The sequence below is a fragment of the Varroa destructor genome, unplaced genomic scaffold (assembly GCF_002443255.2).
Source record: "Varroa destructor unplaced genomic scaffold, Vdes_3.0 BEIS01000001.1, whole genome shotgun sequence".
In the NCBI taxonomy this organism is placed as follows: Eukaryota; Metazoa; Arthropoda; class Arachnida; order Mesostigmata; family Varroidae; genus Varroa; species Varroa destructor.
The window spans coordinates 64,655,767-64,679,834 of NW_019211454.1; the positions used below are offsets into that span (position 1 = coordinate 64,655,767).

At 43.0% G+C, this 24,068-nt stretch overlaps 1 protein-coding gene across 7 annotated transcripts in view; it reads right to left on the reverse strand.

Annotated features, from left to right (window-relative positions):
- Positions 1-4,928: 4,928 nt before the first annotated feature.
- Positions 4,929-24,068, reverse strand: part of LOC111243370 (uncharacterized) — a 57,750-nt gene continuing 38,610 nt past the window's right edge. For 4 of the 7 annotated variants that reach the window (XM_022788817.2, XM_086992241.1, XM_086992237.1 and 1 more), the window contains exons 3-8: positions 20,712-20,917; positions 15,266-15,690; positions 14,648-15,030; positions 13,825-14,183; positions 13,019-13,230; positions 4,929-12,741 (exon numbers count right to left, since the gene is read on the reverse strand). In XM_022788817.2, the coding sequence (XP_022644552.1) occupies positions 12,606-12,741; positions 13,019-13,230; positions 13,825-14,183; positions 14,648-15,030; positions 15,266-15,690; positions 20,712-20,917 (1,721 nt within the window). In that variant the 3' untranslated portion in view covers positions 4,929-12,605. The other 3 variants (XM_086992244.1, XM_086992255.1, XM_022788879.2) reach the window with 3 other exon arrangements.

The window sequence follows — 24,068 nt, forward strand, 5'->3', positions numbered from 1 at the left end:
TTCGATAAAGTCGTAGTGGTGTAGGCGATGCCGCTGCTCTTGCTTTCACTGCCGCTGCTACTGCTGGAAGTCATGTACTTGTTCTTATTGCCATCGCTGCCGCTACGACGACAAATGCTCTTGGCGCGCCGCCCTCTGCCCCTGTCCCTATGTCGGAACTCCTCGTCGTTGATGCCTGCCAGCATAGGGGCCGCTGTTAGCCGTCTGTCTGTTTGTCGGCCCCATTCTCCTTTGTTGTCGTCGTCATAGCGGCGGGATTAGTTTCGTTATCGTTGGCTGGCTAGCTGGCTGGCAGGCGCTGGGTGAGCTGAACCGCGGCCAGCGCACACGCACACATGGAGACACGCCGCGCGAGACGCCTGCAGCGCCACCACCAGAAGCCTAATGGCTAGATGACTGCTGTCTTAATTGCTGGCGCTCAACGGCGGTGGCGACGGCACCCAGTCCGGTCCTTTCCACCGCCGTAGCATCTCGCCTCGGAAGTAAGCTCATATATGCTTTGCATGTTAAATGGTAGCGGCGGTGATGCGCTTCAGTCTCGTCTCCGGTGGCTGGGTGGCGCTGCCTGTCACCGTCTGCTTGTTGTCTGTATGTGTGTAAATATGTTGCCTGCCAGCATCTTGTAGAGTGCGAGCCTTCGGTTGCGCACTCACCCGCCGGCTTACCCACCCGCCGTCGGCCACCTGCGATCACGCTGTCCACCCGCCTGCCACCGTATACAGCAGCGGCAGTAGTTAGACAAACAGACACGCGGCCGATGAGTGAGGGAACCCTACAGATTTTATCGGGTCGTCGTATGAGCGGCGTGTAGTATAGTCAAATGATACAGTGAGCCACAGCCTTACACGGACCATTAGATCATTTGTGCTAGCGCCCAAAAGTTGCGGCAGGACCAGCAACCGCTAGCGAAGCCAGGAGTCAGTTGAACGGCCTGCCATGTCGCTTTGGGCTTCAACTGCCCGCGCCAAGGCGATAACAGACGCGACACCGCAGCGGTGATCGTCCCGCTTTTGATGCTGCGGTGGCGTGGCAGTAGAAGCGTAGCAGATTATGCGTTTTAGTAGGTGCTAAAGGAGGCAGACAGAAAAAGAGGCACTCGTAGGCGAAGCAAAAGGGACAGGGAAGTCAGGAGAGATCAGCAGCAGACAGAAGAAGAAAGGACGCGAATCATCCGCACGAACACACTCACACCGATTGGTTCGTGTGCATGCTGATTACTGCTGTTATTGGCGGCGATTAGTTCGTTGGCCCGCCCTTGAAATTTTTGAGCTAGCCAAAGCGCGCCACACGAAATTCGCCAGCTGTTTTACTAATATTAAATTAAGTGAGAAGAGACAATCGCTATTGTTAGAAATCCTCTATCCTATAAACTTGTAACAAAATGTTCACACTCGCATTTAAAGGCTTTTGTATTATTTAGTTTAAATGTTAACTGGCCAGTACATACTGCTGGACGCGAACTATACGTTGTACGAAATGCCAGAATCAAACTAATAAATTAAGTCTGCGCGACTCCCTTGTACTTCTCTTTGGTAGCACTGATAAGATAAATAACATGCTCTTACCTCCAAGTTAGCGTGGCGCTGTATACAACTGTCCAATAAATTAGTTTTTCTATAACACACCTATATAACATACACGCAAGGCTAGTATTATAGTAGTTAAAGTCAGGTACATTTCACAGAATTCGTTAATAATACTCCCCAAGATCGATAAAAATTACGAAGATTAACAAACACGCAATGAAACTAAATTCTATTATTAAAAAGTAGTTGTTGAAAAACTAGACGAAGCTTGCGATTTTTTGCATCTCTGCAATCTATATAGAAGTAGATCAGACACGATGGAGCATGAAATTGCAACTATGGGACCCAACAAGCCATTCAGAGGAGCTTTCTTAAAGATGTATGTCAGAAATTCTATATTAATTAAAAAAAAAACCTAATCGATACATTACGTGTGTTTGTAAAAATTGTCTCTTAATGGGTTTAGCCCTGTTTCCTTTAAAGTCGAAATCTTCACATTGTGTCGTGTGACTGAGCACTGCTTAGAGTGGTGCATTTTCCGTACGACACCACACTGCTCTTCTCGGCAGCCCCTTACGACAATGGACATTGGCAATATAATAAGTAGTAACAATCTTTGATCATGTAAACTGAATATGTTCTTTTGTCTGAATATGTAAAATTTGTCTGGACTTCACCCTACAGCAAAATGTAATAAATAACCCTTGCTCAAGCGTTACCCCATACCCCCCAGTCAAACAACGCGTTTCTCAGTTTCTCAGGCATCAATAACGACAAACATAGAAGGCAGTGTTAAAAAAACGTAGCTTCTATCTTTAATCTCGTTGGCTGGCGGATCGTATTAATTTAATAAGAAAATAAAAATTGCATATTTAAGACCTCAGGTTGCAAGCGTTGCGATAGGATAATCTAGTCCGAAATCTATTACTCGAAGTTTTTGATAGGTGAACAGCAGATATTAAAGGGTTTCACGATTGATTTATCCAGCAGTAATACGCATAACTTGAAAAATGATCGACTTATGACAAACATTTTATACCTCGCATTTCACTATATATTTATCAATACAGTCGATGCTAATTGCCAACAAGTTGTTGGAAGACACATTATCAAGTTCATACAGGCAACGTGCCTGGCTGAACAAGTAAAACCGAGTCGTTATTAGTTATTATTACTTCTCACAGATCAGTGCGCTGGTCAGTTGTTGGACTCACTTAAGGTGTACAAGAATAGCTAATAAAGGTTACATTTGTTATACAGTCTCCACTTCAAGGATGTACTACTGAAAATTCTATTATAACAACCACTGAGAACGGTTATATTGCGCAAACAGATGATTGGAACTAAAGAGAATTCTTCTCTCTTAGACTATAGTTGTACGATCTTACGAAGCGTAAATACACTTGTTTACTCAGAGGAAGGACTACCGAAGATAGTTTAGAAGAGGTAAAGACTTGTATTATGTTTTGATCACCTGCAAGTTGGCCACGAATACTGTCAATCGCAATTGAACCGTATGATTAGAGATGATTTCGAAGTCGTAGCGAAGCTAGCGAGGATTATACAGAAAGTCCTTGGCCCTAAGGAAAAACCGAGACGCCACTTTGCGTTGACAGCTAAAGCAATCACTTTTTTTGGGGCACATTTAGTACGCCACTACTACAATAGCAAGCGTATACTCAAGGAAGCTGCTCTACAAAACTGAGCAAGTATTGGCGCTTCGTATTATCCATGTCTACAAGACGGTGAGTACCTATACAGGGTTAATTCTTACAAGCATCCCTCCGTAGGCCCTTAAGTTGGCAAAATGCAGAAAAGATGGAACGCTCAAACAAACTGAAAAAGAAGCTTAATTGCATGGCAAGGAGAATTGGCTTTGATCCTGCAACATAGCCCTGAAGCACTCATGGGAGACAAAGGCCTGGGCAGACTGGCCAGGAAGAAATTAATGCTTTTTCTGACTTTGCTTCTGAATTAACAAGATCATGGCAATGCGTATTCTTAACAGGTATGACGAGGTGAAGCATGCGGAAATGCAATATTGTGCCCTGGATAATAAGAACAGACGTAGCTGCATAACAGTATGTAACATGCAGAAGTAGGCCTAAGCTACCATAATTTACATCTGCAAGCCGATTTGACAAAAGGAACGTGGTAGCAAACTTACCAAAAGCCTATTTAAAGGAAAGAATTGGCTAGAGTATGTCTGGCTTGAAATATTAATTACAGAGAGCGCTGCTTTAGAAAATAGGCCAGACTTATTGAACACCTGAAGCGATCAAACTCCTGTGATAAACCTAGCCCATGTGGCCAGATGTTATTTGCTCACCAGCTCTCTATAGTAGTACTATGAAAAGCCGATCGGGGTTGGCACGAAGTGAAAACTAACAGAGGAGTTGGGGTTTACTAAATAATAAGCTCGGTAAAGTCCAACCGTCAGGACAGGTCCTCACAGTTAGCCTACGTTAAAGAGACATTGTCTTGGTAATGTCGGGTCCGTGTCTAACAAGTATTACTCGAACCGTTCTTAAAAAACTAGCGATGATCTGGCTAGACTATTGGGAGCTACCTAACACGACGAAATGTATTGGGAAGCTTTTCCACCTTGAAGTAACAGCTGGCCTTTTCAGGACTATATGTTGAGGCTTATTTAGTAATTGATAGATTACAATATGGTGCTTTAGACGAATAAAGCCTGCAGATACCTATCACACATAAAATTTTTCTTAAAAACTACATTATACTTTAGGACCGAACCAACGCAAATCTTAACGATACGCGGAAAGATTAAACCATTTGAAAATCCAACACAAATGGAGCGGATTGGACCTTGAACGCATAAACTAACAAATACGGGCCTATCTATTTAAACGAATTGCTGACGAGCTGATGAGGCATAGCAATCACTCTATCTTAAATTTTATGTATCAAGGTACTTCATTAAAGATTCTAGCAAGTGATATAAGAGTCCACAGAGATGACGGCACATACAACCTTGTACAATAAATGCTTCCTATTCTACTGAATCGTTAGAATGCCAACGGGTGCCAATACGTGTATTGAAAATCGGCTATGTGTCCAAAAGCTCTCATTCAAGCATTTACAGTAATCTAGTACCAACAAATACCTAAAAGAAGAAACGGGAAATATTTTACATTACTATAAATTAGGCTAACATGTGGTATATTTATTAGCTAAATCTTCTGTTGATTTTTAGATAAGACAATATATAAATATTTTGAATTTTACACCCAGTTCCGCCGTTAAGTAGTATATCAGGATAGGCAGTTATTGAACGTTTTAATTGATAGACAAAAGCACTTATCAGGAAATTACTGTGAACTACCTTAATTTAATTTTATCGAATCAAACGAATCTCCGACAATAAAAAACAAATAATAATACTTGTTGCTTTATTATTAGAAATTTATTTAATGCGATTGAATTTGGGTACTTCATGGGGTATGCTTTTACGTTCACCTTTTTTTATTCTCGATCGCCTTTCTGATCTTCATCTTTCCTTCAAGAGTTTGGCGTCGTTTGTTGCTGTGATTATTCCCTATTATCATCGTCATTCTTTTGTTATTATTATTATATCTGTGTCATCATCAACATAATCACCATCTGTTTCTTCTTCATTGTTACCTGCAGTATCAGCATTATCGATTTTCATCATCTTTACACAAACAGCAGTTATAATAGTTATCGCGTCGGTCATTGATAATTCGAATCCTTTTCGGTTACGATCTTTTTCATGTCTTTTATCAACCCACTGTCATTCACTGCTCCCTAGTTTTGCCTCACTTCAGTGTTGCCGCCGTCGCCGTCGCCGTCGTCGTCGTCGTCGTCACATCGTTTGTGTTCATCAAACCGGTTCAACTTTCATCAACCTTGAAATTGTCAATATTTTATTTGCTCGCAATTCATTACGCAGTGATGTTGGCCATAGCCGTAGCTATCGATATCAGTATCTGTATTTATATTCTCATTCTATCTTTTATTCATATCAGTTTCAACGTCAAATGACCTACTAGTCCTAAAACCATAACGCCCATATGGGATTTCGTATATTTTCCTCCCCCTATAAGGCGGCCGAAGACAAGGAGACCAATAATCAAGCCACGATATCGGTTATTTCAGTTCAATTTGCCGAACAACAATTTTGATAACTTCTCATTGCTTCTTCACCCACGCATCTCTGCTGTCCTCGTAATGCGCACACGCATCGGACTACTCTTCCTATGTTTGTTTCTTAGGAATCCACTAAAGCAGCTCAACTATATATATATATATATATATACTAGCAGCAGGACTCGAGCAATCCTTTCGTTCGTAAGCGTTACATCTCTTCCCATTCTTTTTGTCTCGTCTTAGTCCATACCGATCAAGGCTTCTAAGTTTGTCACCAGCCTCTTAATTTTTCTGTCGCACCTTGTATTTGCATGTTTTCTGTTTTCACAGCGTGCTTTTTATCTCAAACGTAATCATTATTTATCATCACCAAATAGCAAGAATGGTAGTAGTAGTAATTTTAGCATTATTTCAACTCACGAGAACATTACCACCGCGATTCTCATTAATTACGTTATTATGCTGTTCGCAGACAACGCTGACAGGCTGATTAACCTAGACATACGAACTGATAAATAGACAGGTATGAACGTGCAATTATCTCTATCGAAGTTCTCCCTTCGGATCATAGGTGAAGTTCTTGGCAAAAACGCAGAGAAGCAGCAGAAAGATACACAGCGCACTTCTGAACGCTCGCCGTCTGTAGCTGGCGTCCTATGCGTCCTAAGGACATACGTAGGACGACATTCTAAATAATTATGGCCTCGTATTTTCTATCGCAAACGGGCCCTGACCCGCATATTTATTGTTGTTCAATCAGCCTCAAGCAGCGCTATCCGCCCTAAACAGAACCAACGGACTAGGACGCACAGAGACCCAATGTACGAAGGCAAAAAAACAAGTATCAGTAGCCACTGACAGCTAAGGTCTCACTGGATTAAAGAACTCTAAAGGAAAGACAACAGGTTTTTGTTGTTACTCTGGCCGCGTAGAAAGTGTCTACAGATGTTAACAAAGCGCAGCTTGCGTTTTTCCTAACACCGGAGACATACAAACCAATAGTCGCAATCTGTCTCGAGAGCCCTCGTGACGCGTGCAGTTCGAACCAATCCATAAAAATTTATTCGCGACCTTCGGTCAAGAGTCACAATTATCCCGGATTCCTGCATACTTCTCGTAACTGTTCCTGCCTTGAATATCTGAGCGGTTTTGCTGGTAGCCGCACTAACCTCCCTCAGGTTGCATACTTCATCATGACGCACCTTATGGAACCACTAGGATTGTCAAGTGGAGTTTGACACTAACTGGAGCTATAAAAAATCCAATAAAAATCGAGCTTGTGTTATTTAGTAGTAGCTCGATTACAATTAATAATAAAGGCATCGGTCAACAAGCCCGCAAACTGTTTTATCATCGGTATTAATTAAAGTCGTTGTCAAGGAATAGCAGACAGAAAAGACAAAGCCAGCTCAGCCACTCGATCACTAAAACGTAGAGCAACATTACGGAACAAACTCTCCATGCAGTCCTATTACTTTAAAAATTCACACTTGGCGCAATTGCTAATCTGCTCGACCGTATCCTATTGTTAATATTATCATTCCATAGCATATCGATTCCTGGAGTGGAAACCAAATTGCTTTTCGTGTAGTTTACCTGTTACGTTCTGAATTCATCATCGACCATAGGATGGTTATGACGTCATTCAAGCATACTCATACACACATCGTGCCTCGCCCATGATACCTGTTTCACGGAACCCACTGGATCTGTTCAATTGAACGGTGCATTCGCCGCGATACAACTATTGCTTTTCATTTATTCGTAGCGCTAGAATCCGCTGCATGTCAGCTTCTGAAACCTGGGCACAGCCGTATAAAGGAGAAGGAATATTCTCTAGCCTTTTTCAATCAGAAGTTGTTTCACGTATTCGTTTCTAGTGTGCACTGAAACAGCCCTGCCAGAGTTTCCCTTAAGAAACAGCCGCTCCCTCAGTTACGAAGGGAGTCCTCATGGTGCAAGCTTGTACCCTACACATTCGTTCCGGGATATCAACTATTGCGCCAATCCGAGAAGCTTTGCCTTCACCTGCGCCTAAAACGCTGAGGATCTCTCACTATGTAATCTTTATGCATTCCATATTTCGAGAACTGCATTGACCCGTGTTTTGTACCCCTTCATTCGGTTATATTGTTACCATTAAGCAAGTACGTAAACGAAAATTGCCGCATATCGCATCAACGCTCATTTTGTCCAATTTATGCATTAAATACATGTAATTATTGTACAAGTATCATCTCTTGAAAAATCCAGACCTCAACTGCACACGCGCCCCAATCACATGTGGGCCTTTTCGCCCTATTTTTTAAAGCCGAGCAGCCTAAGCCACAAAATGTCTACCGACAACAATGCATGCATATTAAGGTGACCTCGTCAATTAATAAAGACCATGAGTTATTTTGCTGTTGCTATTACAGTTGGCTATTGTAGTTCAACATTGTGCAGAGTAGACGTGTGGGTTCTCCTAGATCTTCGTTAGCGCTGATATCGGGTCTGATTGACATTAGCATAATCTTTATGTCGCTTACTAGCTCATCTACTTAATGCCAATCAAGACTTCGGCGTTATTCCACAAAACCTTAGTTAGACTCAGGACTTCATAGTTGTTTTTTATTGTTGGCGGTGCGGCTGCTCTTGCATTTACTTTTCCCAGTTAGTCTCTTTCAAGGTTATTTCGTTTTCGGCCATACTTTTTTGTTATATAGATCTACCTGATTTATATTCATTTAGCTGACTCGATAAATGTGCTACTTTTGTCTCGGCAACGGCATTCGCCATCTGGACGTCCATTAACAGCCCCGGTTGGTTAAAATGAGACACTATGAAGGGGCCCGGAGTGTCAAAGGACGAAATAGGCAGCCCCAAGTGTTCCACTAAACCCTCCCTACTTATATATATATATATATATATATATATATATATATATATATATAAGGAGCCATTTACCATCGCCGAAGCAACACTACTATATGGGTCGCATGTATGTATATATATATATATATGTATATATACTCATTTTCATCAGAAGATGTTATCTATCGATGTTCTCTCTCGCATTTTTTTCCGGCTCCATACCACTAACAATTTATGGTGTCATCACTTTTGCTTCTTCCTAATTATTACACATCCAGAGCCAAACGATCACATAGTGACACCGTTTCGTTAAATTATGTACTCGAATAATACGCACTTATACGTATTTCTGGCCTCGTTCAACTCCGTTCTTGTACGAACGTCGCCGATTGCTATCGCACCCTTTAGAAAGCGTGTTTTCCGTCTTTTTCACGCTATTCTGTTTATAATCTATCTTTTTTATACTGCTGTTGTTTTTTTGTCTATGCGCAGTGACATATGCGGTTAAAGCCACCGACTAGCAATCAACAGCATCACTGTCCACCATGAGACCAGTATCTCAACTTCCTTGTAAGAAGGTCGCATACATTCTATGGCGGCTAGTCCGCTTCTACCGTACGCAGTGCGAAAGTCGTCCCTACCGATCGAGTTTATTGTCTTTGTTGACTACCGTTCCTCTTTCGGTGCCATTCAGTATCACTCTTTGCAACCGCGGGTCGATATCTTTCGTCTCGTACCACGTGTGCATGGACACGCACGTAGACGCGTCACGAAATCATGTTGTTCTTTCGACCCTTCGCTTTCCGCCGACAATACAGTTAGATATATACGCAACGATACATACGCGCAAGCACACACGTACTAGCTCAAGAAGCTTTCTTTCCTATATCCTTCTACCGCCCCTTTGTACAAACACCCGACAACCACTTTGTATTCTATGCTTGACCTAACCAACCTGACCGTGGAAACCTAACCTAACCTAAGCTACGCTGCTTTTTCTCTTCACACCCGATCTGCATTGTCATGTATCATTATCAACTAAATAACTGCTGACTTAACTACCATAATGATCCGTGACATCAATACTGCAGTTGTTGTTATTATTATTATTACAGTCATCATCATCATCATCATCATCATCATTACACCATATGTATTCGCTGGTTACGATGTACCACTTCTTTGTCCCCATTATTTCATCTTCATCCTTTAATTACATCACACACATACATATCTTCGTCGTATCCTCGTAATCATCATCGTGTAGCACACATCAAATAGCTAAGGAAAAAGATAAATTATCAAATCCTATTCGACGCGCGTTTACCATTTGCGTCGCTACCGTATTCAGGCGCAATTTACCCATTGTATGTCCTTTCACCTAGTCCCCATTTGATACCCATCATACTGCATATAGAAATACATTATTTTACCAATTATTATATGCGTCATCATAATAATAATTGTAACAACAATATTTAATATAATCAAATTGCAATGATGATAATAATACACGAATGTTCAATAATATGTTGTTCTGTCTCACATCTATTGTTGTTATCCGTACAAGCGAAGAGCATTCGATGAATAAATTATCACTTGTTTTCTTCACCTTTTGCCATGTTGCCATTCTCCAATTTTTCAACACATACAAATCAAGTGAATATTAGCATAATTATTAATATATGATTCTTCTTTTCTAGTGGCTGTAATTACTTAGACTTAAAGAAAGAATCAAACCGTAGTCGAAAACACGTTGCGTTTTCGGTTTTCGGCAGAGCTGATTTTTGTCATTTCCTACCCCCCCCCCCCCCCCCACACGCACACACACACACACACACACACACACACACACACACACATGTTATTGTTATTGTTGTTGTTGTTGTTGTTGTTGTTGCTGCTGCTGCTACCGTTGATGATAGTTGACACAAGCTTTTTTTCCCATAAAGATGATCATTTATCATATGTGTCTATATATATCGTTTGCCATAGTGACCGAATAGTAGGAATAATAATCAGCGCCATCAAAGTATTCATCAATACTACCGTTATCGTCTTAATAATATCCACGGCTTTACAATAGGTAAAGAAGTCTATTATTTAATACCGCTCTATATTTTTTTAATATTGCCCACATAGCTATTTCTACTATACCCTCTGTTTTGTTTTATAGCACGGCGCTACTCACGGCGATGCAGTTCTTGGCGTTCCGTGACTCCTAACAATCACACATACCCGCCGTCAAGCATATAACTAATAAAGTTAAGCCACTAGAACATTTTAATGCGTTTTCGAATCAGAAAACCAGCATCACCTTCTGATCCCTCTCCAATTCAAATTATGTTTAGTTCCCGACTTAATAATAATTAACTAGTAAAAATGATCACATCACAATCACCAGCGAACAGCAACGGCACTGGCAGCTGTAGCAGACGTAAAAGTATAGTGCAGCCGATCGCGAATGAACTCACCTAATTTTCAAATAAAACTGTTTAGCCAACTGGTCCATAGATGATAAGCTAGTTAGGCCCGTCAGGCGAACAAACGAGTGCCATGTTTGGCTATTAATTTTCAGAATTATTGTCCTCCCGCGGTGCCGAAGTTCACATTGAAATGATAGCCATTATAAAACTACTGCGTGCGGTCACCGATTGAAGGAGACTAACAACGATTAGTTATTTCACAAAACGTTCCGCGGTGTGGTGCGATGCACGAAACAGTAGTACAACTGAATATACAAATGGCATGTGCACACATCCGTACGGGCACTGCTGTTCCAAACGACTAAGAGGAGAATATGGACGCACAATGGTGCCATGCATGCCCTACTATCATCAGTAAATAAAACCGCTTAATTTATTCACACGATCGAGACGCGTGAGACGAGTTTATCATTTTGCTTTCGTGGTAATAATAAGAATTTTTCCCTGCATTTGTCAAGTGAACAATTGCAGCATGCAGTTGCAGTAATAAGGTTCCCGCCCTGGATTCTGGCTGCGTTTACTCTTTCCGTCTGCTATTGTTGCCGGTGCGGCCTATGACACGCACTTGTCCCAACAAATTCGTTTTGCAACAGTTGCTTATTCGTGATATCCTCACATCGACACTCCGCCGCAATTCTAGCCATTTGTTTACCTCCGCTAGACAGTGCTGAAGCGTCCAACAGCGGCATCAGTATAATCGGTTGCCTGACTGCTCCCAAGCAGCAGTGATCGTCTCAAAACTATTCATGTAGCAATCCATTCATTTTTTTCTACATTTGTTCGCATCTATTCGTATTGCACTCTTTCCTGGAAGAACCCACAGGATTTGACGAGACGCCAACCAAAAGAATTCCGCCATTTACGTAGAGATCCACCATCATTGCATTGTGATTAGCATGAGCTTTTTCCATTTCTTTTCTAGCCCAGTATACGAGCGTGGGGAAATCGACGTTCGAAAAAGGCCGTCCACTTGTAGGGTAAACCTTCCGTTTGACATATTCCAGCGGTCATCGAAGAGACTGGTGTGGGATACCGCTTACTTCTGCATTTTAGCCCAAAGTCCACAAGGCCGGACCGTATATATGGGGTAGAATTGGTAATCAGTAAAAGCACATTCAAGTTTATCGGCGGTTCGACTCCTTGCAACCACTTCGGACTTAAATGATGAGGTTGTTGCCGAGGCGCCGGCGAAGAACTTGCACAGCAGACGAGGACGTTGAGGACGAGCGAAGAAGTCCGTCTGCTACTGTTGTCGACGGAGCTACGTAATTGTCGCTGCTGATATTTGATGTGGTTAACGTCGTTGTTGTTGTTGTTGTTGTTGTTGTTGATGATGAGGGTCTTTACGGACATGTAGGTTGCGTGCGCGCGGTCCTAAATGTGCGGAGTGTTTACAGCTACGTTTCTTTTATTAAGTTTATGATCTGCTTCTTCGTCCACACTCTTCGGTGCACAATTGCTGTTAATAGTTCTGTCATCCGGCTATTGGTCCGCACGCGGTTCACTGCCGCTGGTACTGTTATTGTGATTGGTTGATGCTCTGACTGCTACCAAAGTTGAGCACTATTATTTTTATTAGTAGCATTAATAAGACGTTCCAGCCTGCTTCTCAAATTTTCTGCAACTTCGCCGCCTGGATTAGTGGATTGCTCTTCTCCAGTAATTGCCGCCCTTCAGTTTTGTAGTCGTGACCGCACTCGTGAGCTTCGGCATAACGGTGCGTTGCGCAGAAATTGCCTCCGCACCTGAATAGACGCCACGGAAATAACAGCATTCGATTATGCAGATGTTCCATGTTGGTTATTGAACATGGAAGAAATTCTATATTACAAAGCCTCATCCCAATTGAGAGAAGTTTCAATGAACTTTTTTAAAATAAAAAAGAAGTTTAACTATTTAAACTTTTTTTAAAATTTTCCAACAAAGGCAACAAGCCTATTAAGCTCACCGGATCTCCGTATATACAAGCTCAAGGGCGAAGATTAATTGTTGATTGTTCGGAACATATCGAGTTCGACTCACCTGCAGGTGTAAGATGATGCAAGACCGGTCTTCTTGTTACATACGGCACAGCGTGGGTGTTTCTTTTTGGGGGGCGTATTAACATTCACAGGATCGCCAGGCTTTGCTACCTTAGCGGCCGCCACGTCGGTGGAAGCGTTACCACTGTGGCCTCCAACCGCTGTGGGTGCACAAGCCACCTCCTCACTCGGACGCTCGACTTTCACTTCATCCTGGATGCACGACAGAAAAATCGGCATGATTTGTATGTTCAAAGAACACACGTAAAATAGATGTCAATTGGTTGTAGTAAATGACTATACTTTCGAAGTTCAGGATTAAAAGTATGTCAACAGCGAAGTATTTTATAACAAACCTTTTTCAAGTTGACTGCAACCATTTTTCAATGTTTTTCTTGATTTTCGACTTATTATAATTAAGCTTAACAAAGCATCTAGTTAAAAAAAATTTTGACTTAGGGTCAAATTTTGCTTTAGCTATCACTACCCTGCTTCGTCGTCACCTCTAAGTAGCTAACTTTTTTTATGAAATCTACCCGACGCCTTTCAATGTTTATATATAAAGCATCAATGTATCTTTGTAGAGACATAGAAGCATCACCTGAGTCTGTGTGAATCTCAATGTTTTGCTACATAGACATGGGTAATAGTAATAATAATAATTTTATACGTAACGCCAATGACTATCGAATCGCTTTAAAAACATCACTTAAAAGCCTTTGTTCATTTACGTTCGCAGTTGAAGATAAGGAGAATCGAAATAGTTTGTAAGAATAATGACATGATAAAAATGACATATTAAAGCACCTTGGCGGAAGTGACGTCATCGAGCTGTTGTTGTTGCTGTTGTTGTTGCTGCTGCTGCTGCTGCTGCTGCTGCTGCTGTTGTTGTTGTTGTTGTTGTTGTTGCTGTTGGGCATGGTTGTTGTTGGGCGTGGGTTGGGTACCAACACCCGGGGTAGACTGGGATGGGAGCAGTTGGGCCTTGGCCGTGCCCAGGCCAGAGGAGGAGGGAGGCGGTGAACCAGCCGGGCCCGCAGGGCCCTGGCCCGCCTGCTGTTGGCTGGACCCCACCGCCGGGGGCCTCTCCACCACCGTGGGCGAATTGTCCGCAGGGGGAGGGGCGGCCGCCGCCGACGAGCAGCGACCAGTGCCGGACGACACGTCTGGAAGAATCACCGAATTCAGCAAAAATACGCAGCGATAATGCCGATGGTCGGGGTCGACTATCACGGGGATGGAAGTGATAATCAAGATTATCAGGAGAAAACAGAACAAGAATCTTGTAGGCTCTCCAACCGTTTACATATAGATTATAAAAAGCATTATTCGATTGAAACATGTCCACGGTTACTAATTGCGTATTATTAAAAACGTAGCGCACGCAAGGTGAACGAATGTTAAAGCACTGTACTTTACAAAAACTAATTCTTCGAAAGTTCCATCACCTTCATCTTTTGAATGGGCTGTTGAAAGAAGCTGATGAAAGCTTCTTCATGTTGAGTGCTAGTTCGGCCCTTCTAAAGCGAACAATGTATCTTACTCATGTTTTCTCAAGATATATATATATATATATACCAATCTTGAGAAGACATGAGTAATTAATAATATATATATATATATAGATTACCTTCTTTAGATGCATTCTCCGTAGTATCGGCTGTGCACCTGAAGAGTCCCTTGTAGGGGCTGACGAAGATGGCCTCCCCGCCCTGCGGGTTGCCAGGTGAGCCGGACGACCCAGCCGACGGGTAGAGGACTAAATTGCGCTCTACACCCGAAGCGTACGACGAGGAAGCCTCGAAGGCTCCTCCACCGTCGCCTGCTCCAGACGCCGCAGCGGCCGCACATGCGTACGAGGCCAGACTCTGAGCGGGGTTGAGCTCGTTAACATTGAGCGAGATGGTATTGTGGGCTGTGATCAGACGAGGTACGACTACCTTTCGGGGAGGCTTCGCACTGCCCACACTGGCGCCTACAAGCACCGATGACGCGGCTGCCGGTGGCATCGCACTGTAAGTGAGAAGAAACTCGCTAAAAAGCTATGCAGGACAGATATATTTTGTAGCTGTATACATGGGAGAGGCTAATGCGCTTAATGGTCAATGAATGAGTTTATGTGTATCAAGTTGCACACTTATACAGAAGCTCGCCTTCCTGCGATCAGGGACCTGTAACTTTGCACTGGAATCTAGCTATGAAATCGGAGACAAGTGCGTGTGTGTGTCGTGTTCATGCTTGTACATACTCAGAAAGGATGCTTTTTTGTAGATTGGATGCACAGCACTGTCCTCCTTGTCTGCTGATTAATGCCGGCGCAATCTGTGGTGTACTGCTATGGCCGCTGCCGCTGTTGGTACAGACGATACTGCCGTTGTCGGTGCTTGCACTGAGCTGAAGTCCATTCGGTGCAGTGCGTTTCTCTTTCAGTTGTTTTTGGAGAGCGGCCATTTTGTTCTTTGTGGCCTTGTTCTCTTCACTGCGTCGTCCGCCCATACCGTCGCCGGGGGTTTCGCTATTCTGCGACCCTACGTACATAAACCTACTGCTCACTGAGCTGATTCTTCGCCGTTCACGACTGGTCGACGGCAGGTTGGAGTCACGCTCGCGTTTCGCAGATGGCATAGGAATGATGTGGTAAGCGCCGTTGTGCGGCACGAGTACCACGGAGATCTAGTAGAGCGAAGGAAAAATAAAAACGAGCAAAAAGTGCAACATATATGCAATTAGCTTAATCTAAAATATTGGTGGACACGAAGGAGCCCAACAGAAATGGAAAATACTTATTTGGACTACTACGTTTTACTATGAACACTGTGCCGCAATGCAACGGAACATCACCGCCATCAATTAGCATGACTTTTACTCACGTAGGGATCTATACTCTCTGTACAGCTATCAGTAATACGAAAACAGTTTGAACATATAATTATCCCACCTGTTGCATGCCTCAAAGATAGACATCTGTACATTAAAGCGTTATATTACTCGAACGCATCAATTACATGCCGAGCAGACAAAGAAGACCTGTCAAAATCACTTTCAATAGTTTCATCATCTCGTTGTTATCGCTTGCGTTCGATAAGCCGATTAATTACGATTGACTGTCTGCTGCTCAACGAGTGCATTTGTATTTATCCAGGACGACGCGCAACAGGTCGTTGGGCTAACAACGGAAATGTGTCAGTACCCTACGCTTATTTTTCGGCCAACATGAATGTTCGCGATGGATCGTTATGGATTTATTGTCATTAATTAGAATTAGGTTCACTCTCTTGTTTCCGTTCTGCGTAACAAACAGATGTGCGAAAGAATAGTCGCGGTAGAGTTCATAGAATTCGGCAAAGCACGCAGGATTTGCCGAAACGTTTTGGGACGTGACCGCCGCGCGAATCATGCTAGTAAACGGCGTTCAGTAGTGTAATAAGAGGCCACTTGTAGCGCGTCAGTTGTTTAGTGGCAGGCAAAAACGCTACCGGACGTTACCAACCATTCCTTTGTGACAAATTTAGCGAAAATGTCTGTTACCAGATTTTCCACTACGCCTGCAACTCGTTATCAGGTGAAATGTTAGAACGTTTCTGTCTGATTCGCTAGTACACACCGAATAGAAAGGACGTAGTTTAGTCACGGTATGCATATTTTTTTCGTGATCTCTTCACCTTGTTCTTGCCTTATATCGTCGCAAAGCCAAACTAAGCCTGTATTGGTCAATGTGGCTATGTTGACGTTACAGGCTGCTTCATTCAATCCATGATTACCATTTTACTTTTCATTTGTTCGTTCATCCATCTCGTCTTTTCGAGTCGCTACAAGACAAACGGATATATAAAAGAATATTGCCACGGCGCCCCTTCCAGTTAGCCTCGATTTTTAGGTTCGAATAAAATTAGATAGTATTCTGATTGGATAGACAGACAACTTCGTTTTTCTCTCCTTATTTCCCTTTTTTTTAATGGCGACTGAGCACATGCACATTTCGCAAAATAATCTACTACCAATGTCAGCCGTCGTTCAAATTATCTAGCGACTATCAGTGTAAAAGTCAATTCAAGATATCGTATGCATAGCGTTCCAATAAATAAGCAATTGAGCAATAATTTCATCAATAAGCACATTTTTTTGTATTTTATATTAAGCCCATTTTCAAATGCTGCACACCACCACACAATATCGAACATTCGATAACTGATAACAGAAGTAAACCTATTAGATAAATGTTTAAGTTTCTTCATCTAAGAATTTCATCCCTACGCACGTTGCACTACGGCCTGCACACAATCTTCTAGCAAGTTTTACGAGATTCGTCCAACCAAAATGTGCAAGATACAGTCAGTTGGATTTCACTATTATATCAGATCGTTCGCAATGTATTGCTACACCAACACCAGTTAAAAAGTTATAACAAATTCGATACGTCTAGTCCTTTACCAAAAAGAGTTTAGTGTTAACGGGCCATTGGGTACATCTAAATCACATGGCTGTTAAAATAAACTCACGAACTAGTTCAGTTTTAATCTTACAAACCTGCAGGCACCGCTTCGCAACAATCAGATTCTGTCGATCCACAAAAGTACTGGCCAAACGTAGAACTAGTTTGTCATAACAAAAAATGATGATGATCTAATCACTTGTACAGTGAGTGGAAATAAATTTAGAAACTGCATGATTTAAACTAGCACATCTAAATCTGTTGTTTTTCTTTCCAGGTCATGTACAATACCGAGCACCATTCTGCATCACACGGTCGCACATCGGAAACTGATAGAACAGTAACTGTTCAAGCAAACAATGCCATGACTGAGAAGCATTAAGCAGACGACAACAGCAGCTGCTAGCAGACGACAAAACTGTTTTGCTACTTGGCGTTCCTCCTCGCGCTGCGGCTGACTGATAGCAGTTTTGTTAACGCAGCCGTAGGTAGCATCGCCAACACAAATATCAGAATTCGATCGGGCGGATTATGGCAGTCAGCCAATCCTTGCTAGTTAGTTAGCCAGTCCAGCAGACAATGCTATTGGCTCATTCGTTGCGTAGAGCTGCCACAGGCGAGCCCCGGTCTACGACCAGTGCCAACCTCAGACCAAACGTCAGGAAAAGGCACTTAACAGAACCCTATTTGGTCGAACAGGCAAATATCGATGACTGTGAGTGCGCATCTGACTGTGCCTGCATTTCAATTATAAATCATCGTGTTACATTCGAAATGCGATCATTTGCAGTGCGATTGGCTATGAGCCAAAAAGTAAAATGCGTATACACACTTTAGCAAAATTGAAAAAAAAAGGCGTTTGTGGTCGACACATGAATACTGTTTGCCGACTACCCTCCTGCCGTTCTAATAAGAGTGCAGTTTAGGAAAGAACTGATCAGGTGGCTATATGATTCTGAGGTCAGCGTCATGATAATCACTGCGCTGTAATAATAAGTACTGGGTTACTATTGTGTGTCGGACTGCTTTTGCTAATTTAAACGGTTTGTTCCATTGACTCAAGAAACCATCACAGTTATTATTTCGTGCCTTAGAATATTAGATTGCAACTTACGCAAACAAGGCTACATAGTGACCATATCACAAGAAACAAATTGGCAGTTTCCACTATAATGATACGTTGCTGCGAAACAGACACCTTGAACGGGTTATTGTACATCCATATTTTAAACAACACGATAAATACGGTCCAAGGAGAGTTCACTTGCTCAGCAATCCCTTTCCTATCTATGTATTACGCCTGTGACCAAATCGAATCTTATGCCGCTGACGCAATAGCCATTTTTACGTCGCGTCATCTAGAAGCTGCTCACTTCGACGACGACACATGTGTCTGTGTGCACTGACTTCGCCGCTTCCATGTCAAATGTACTAACAAACGGCCGTCCAATTGGAAATTGAATAATGACAACTCTCGAAAACTAATCAGCTTCCGCACGTGTTTCACACTGAATTAATTCCACTGGCGTTAACAGCCAACGGCGGAGTAGTTCAGCAAACACTCGCTCAATCGTTCCCTCTCCCTCCCTTGCCATCCGCGTATGTTTCTGACCGAGGCCATAAATGTACACACGCGTCTGTGATGTTTTCGGTCTCCGCTGCCGCGCGTTCGTCCTCCCGCTAGTCCGCACAGCAAATTGACCACGAAGCCAGAAATCAAATAATGCGACTCCTTATAATGCGTCAGCGCGCAGCGGCTATCGTTGGCGCTCATAGCGAAGGTGGTACGCACTAGAATGGTTAGGAATATAAGCGTCACCGAAGCGCAATAGAGATAGGCAAGTAAGCAAAGAAATAGGTTCTTGACGGCAACAGAAACCTCGAACAAGCCTGCGCCGATAAGACATCACGAGCAGACGCATGAAAAGATGATGATGGTCATGGCCTTTAGTGTTATGCTTGTGGCAATTTAATTCGTGTACACTGTCAGTATACAGTGTTTCATATGCAATCATAATAACATCACATAATTTTCTCGTGCGCCATTTCTACGCTAACAACGCTATTAGACAATATATTATTATCCGGCCAGCTTGTTCGGTCCCGGCTCGTAAATCATAGGTATATGCCAGAATAATATTATTAAACGCGGTCTAACGAACGACTTCACGCGTTTCCTCTGTTACGATATTTCCTATAAAACAGAAAAAATGAAACGGCGGAGGGAGGCACTGTGAAACTTCAGTGTCTCGCAATGCACTAATAATCGCCATCCGGTCCATGTATATAATAGATTAAGGAATGCTCCTTGTCTTTCGATTCGCTTTGGCCTACGTTTGGATCACGTTATACTAATGTTACTTCGACTTAGTCGCCGTTGAAGACCGTAACCAGGAACACAGGTTGAAGGAGCTCAAAAAAATGGTAGATAACGAGCATAATGCGAACTGTAACAAGGTAACTACAACTACCAGAAATTCCAATAGCGAAAGAAAAACCAAGCCAATAACAGCCGCTGCCGTCGGCGACGCTCGACTACTTCTGGCTGCTACCAACGCCAGCAGCAGCAGCTGCTGCAAAGGCAAAACTCGCGCCATTTTCATCGTTCATTTTGCCTGGCTAGCAATCGCGCGTTAACTCAAGTCTCGAAAGGTACACCAGTGGGGTGACCAGCCGTCAACTGCTTTTACTACAACTATTATCACGCTGAGGGCGTACGAAGTGTAGACACTCAATCGGGCATGTCTGGCAAATGGAATAAAGGTTTCTATTTGAAATTTCGATTAATAAAACGCCATTTACGACACATCTACGGATCTTCGTAGCTTTCAAGCAAGCATGAAACGTGTTTCCTGTGAATGGATGGAAATCTCTCGCGCAATCCCTAAAACCAATGTAAACAAATAATGTTCTGGGGATGAGAATATTTTACGTCCGATTACCAACAGCGTTATTATGAAAGACATTACTGAAGCTCTCAGCATTTGAAGATAATCACTGGCAGCAAATTGAAGAGCAGTAATACCACTTCGCAGCTAAAGTAATGAATATTAGAGTGAATGATTACCGTTAAATAAGATGACTATCAACAGCTGTTGTCTAGTATTCTTACCGCACAAAACCGCCAATATGTAGCATAGTCAATCACATAGACAGTCTATCGAACAGACGTATATTTTCGACGATATTATTGAACAAACTATTCAATAATAATCATAATGATTCGATAATGAAAATTGGCAGAAGCGTTCATTGTACTTACGTCGTTGGCAGCAAGCATCTTCGCCATCTCCGTGATGGTGTTCTTGTCATCGAGGTAAAGGGTTCGCCTGGTGTTTATTGGCCCGCCCTTCATTCCCACACTGAGGCGTACCGTACAAGAATCTTTGATGTTGTAATCCTCCAGTGTGTGGAAGTCCTTCAGTTCCTCTTCCAGGAACATCAGATTCTGCTCAGCCACTGGAATGCCTGAAATCAACATATGGAATAGAAGCTGTTACCAGATAGATGCGTTTGCAGCTGGCTAAGTGTGCTAACTTCGAGAAAACAGTTTTGCTATTTGTTATATAATATATAGCGTCAGAAATACAATTCTAATATGGATAGATGGGGATCGGTATTGCCTGACGTAAAATTCGTAAAATTTATTTGAATAGAACTATGCGGCTTTAAACGTCTTCTTCTCCTCGCTTTTCTTTTTCTGGAGGTCCATGGGATTCTTAGTAACTTCTTTGCTGTTTTGCCCCTCAAGGGATGGAGATTTGATGGTGAATTCCACTGTTTGCGATTAGTCTAGCAGCCACACCAGTTAATGTTTACAGAAGTTTGCACCTAAGCTGCCAGAATTCGGATCTGGCAGTCAACCCAAGTACTACGCCATATATGTCCTCGATCGACAATCCTCTTGGGAAGGAGCGGCGCAGCTGATCAAACGACTTGCACAATAACACTGAACATTGAAATAATGCATTGGCCCTTAGAAAGGCTTAAAGCTTTGAGGGATAAGAAAAGATATATATTGTCTTGTAAAACCAGATTGTTCTGTATTCTTGCAGCACTCAGCAGACTCATACACAAAAAAAAGACTCATCTTCTGACGATTTGGCACTCTGAATCGGCTTCGACGACAGAAGACTCGCGACAGCTCGAAGATCAAGATAGGTTATACTTCCTATCCTATCCCAGGATTCCATGGCCATCACTACACCGTACTTTTGTACATTTAATATTCGTTCGCCGACAATAACAACAAATATTCTAGCGGCACCAGAAATCGCTGTACCATGAACGGATGAATTGAGGAACTGATGATGCACCAGAGAATACAGCGCCCAAGTAGAACCGACTGAAGCCGAACGATACCCGACACACAGCGAGAACACACAGCGCCCACATGAGCATACACGTAGACACTAAACGACGCAGGCCCTATCGCATCGTTGAGTCCGCGCGGCAGCATCAGAAACCAACGATCATGATTGCTATAGTAATGACGCGTTTTCGACTAGTATCCGCAAATGTGTGCGCGTTAGTCTTCGTCTAACTCTTCAGTAGTAACTATCGTTTCCGTGTATTGGCTAAGTAATTGACTGCCTATTTGTGTGTTAGAATACATTTATATACTGCGGCTGTGTACGGCCACCAGAAGCTGTATCGTGTTGCTGACACACCCACATTCAAACAGATGCACCTTTTTATACTACTGCATCCCTAGTGCATCGATATTCTTTCTATATGCAGTACCTCGTAAAAGAACGTACGTGCGTATATGTATGTGAATGTCTTGATTGGCTGGTGTTTTTTGAGTTTCTCGATAACTAAGCAAAAAGATATTAAAGAAAACGAGGTTGACTGCCGCATCGTGTAGCTTGGCTGCGCGCTGTTTGCTCTACATATTACGTCTATTGCATGTGTTGCTTTGTCCCTCAGTCCGTCAATTAGATAGCCCAACTGTCCCTTATGTCTGTCTGCCGGCCTGCGCATGCATCTTCTATTGCCTGTTGCATCTATAGAGCAGGCAGCATATAGAGCCGCTGATTACCTACATACTACCTGGTACCTACGCAACGACGGTGTTTGTCTTTATAGTCATCTGACTGGCTGGCTGGCTGGCTGGCTGTTGTCGGGGCTGGGGACGATTTCGGATAGGAGAGACTCGTTCGCTTGTACGTCCGCCCCTCCGCGTGGCGATGGTGGGCTCCCGTCGCTGTACTGCTATTGCGCCCACTGGCAGCAGTTAGTGGTTCGGCTAGCTGCTAGTTGTTGCTGCTGGTCAGTAGCTGACCCCATAAGGCCGACAGGCCGTAAAGCCGAGCGTCACCACTGATGACAAAAACAGACCAAAGCCGACGATGCTTAACACAGCGCGAAGACATACTCGCACAGATCCAGCCCCAACATCAGTGTCAACCAGCGTCAGAAGATTACCGAGGTGGCACGATGCCGTATTACATAACGACAGATGCAGAGACACACAAACTCACTCAGATATATATATCTGTGCATATCAATAGCAAGAAATACTGCTACTGTTCTTGCTATTAGTATTGCTACTAAAGGGATGGCTGGGCAGTGTCTGCTCAAGTCTGATGGTAGCCGTGACGGCTTGAAGGCAACAACAACTACTGGACAACAAAACATGCCTACAAAGGACGCCATACCGACAGCACAACTATACGCACGACCAAACATAATTTTAGACAGCAGAGGGGACAGTAAAACGCAATACCATAGCTAGAGGTTCGCGCGATCCGCTTAGGCTCACCTTCTCGCTCCCCTGACTTTAAGCCATCGTAGAACTCAACTGCTGAAAGCAGAAAGTTTTCGCAAAGTAACAGCAGCAGCAGATGAAACTAAACTGTAACAAAAGATATATGCAGCGGTGTTCATGCGCGCAAGGAGTTGGCCAAGGACCACGAAGAACAGTGTAACAGTGACTGCAATGCAAACGCTTCATAGGATTTTCTTGTATCATGCCACACGTATGCAGATCTATTGGACGATTAGCCTAAAGGCCACCATTAGTGGGTATAGCACCGTCAACAGCGACTGTTGCGTCCACCGAGAGTGTTTAGGCTTAACGAACCAGCTGGCAAAACATCGAATGAATGTATTCTAATACTCAAAATACATGCTATAATAACCATACCTGCTGCGTATATTAGCCCAGGTAGCAGGACCACTTTAAAAGCGAAATTGGCCACGGCGGAAAATAACTTGCTGTCCAGATGGCTGTATTGCATTCCATGCAACAAGATGCGAGAAAAAAAAAAGAAAAAAGGCCCCTCGTGGCATGACACCTGCGCCCACTACAGACGGTTACTTCATCAGGACAAAGTAGAGTAGGCGCAACACACTGAAGTTTCGTAGGTGAGAAATCTAATCAAGGACAAGTTAATCGGCCGGTTGACAACCACGAAGAGTAGTACCTGTGTATTTTTTTTGTTTAATGGACAAACGTAGAATAGAAGGGAACGCCACCACACTTCAGCGAAAGGTGGCAACTTGTAGCGCAATGACGATTGGCTCATACAGTGGAGAACATGTCAAGACAAACATTGGTATTTTTTTCAGCAATTTCATTTAAAGTAGCTTTCTTATCATTGTGTACTACTTGTAG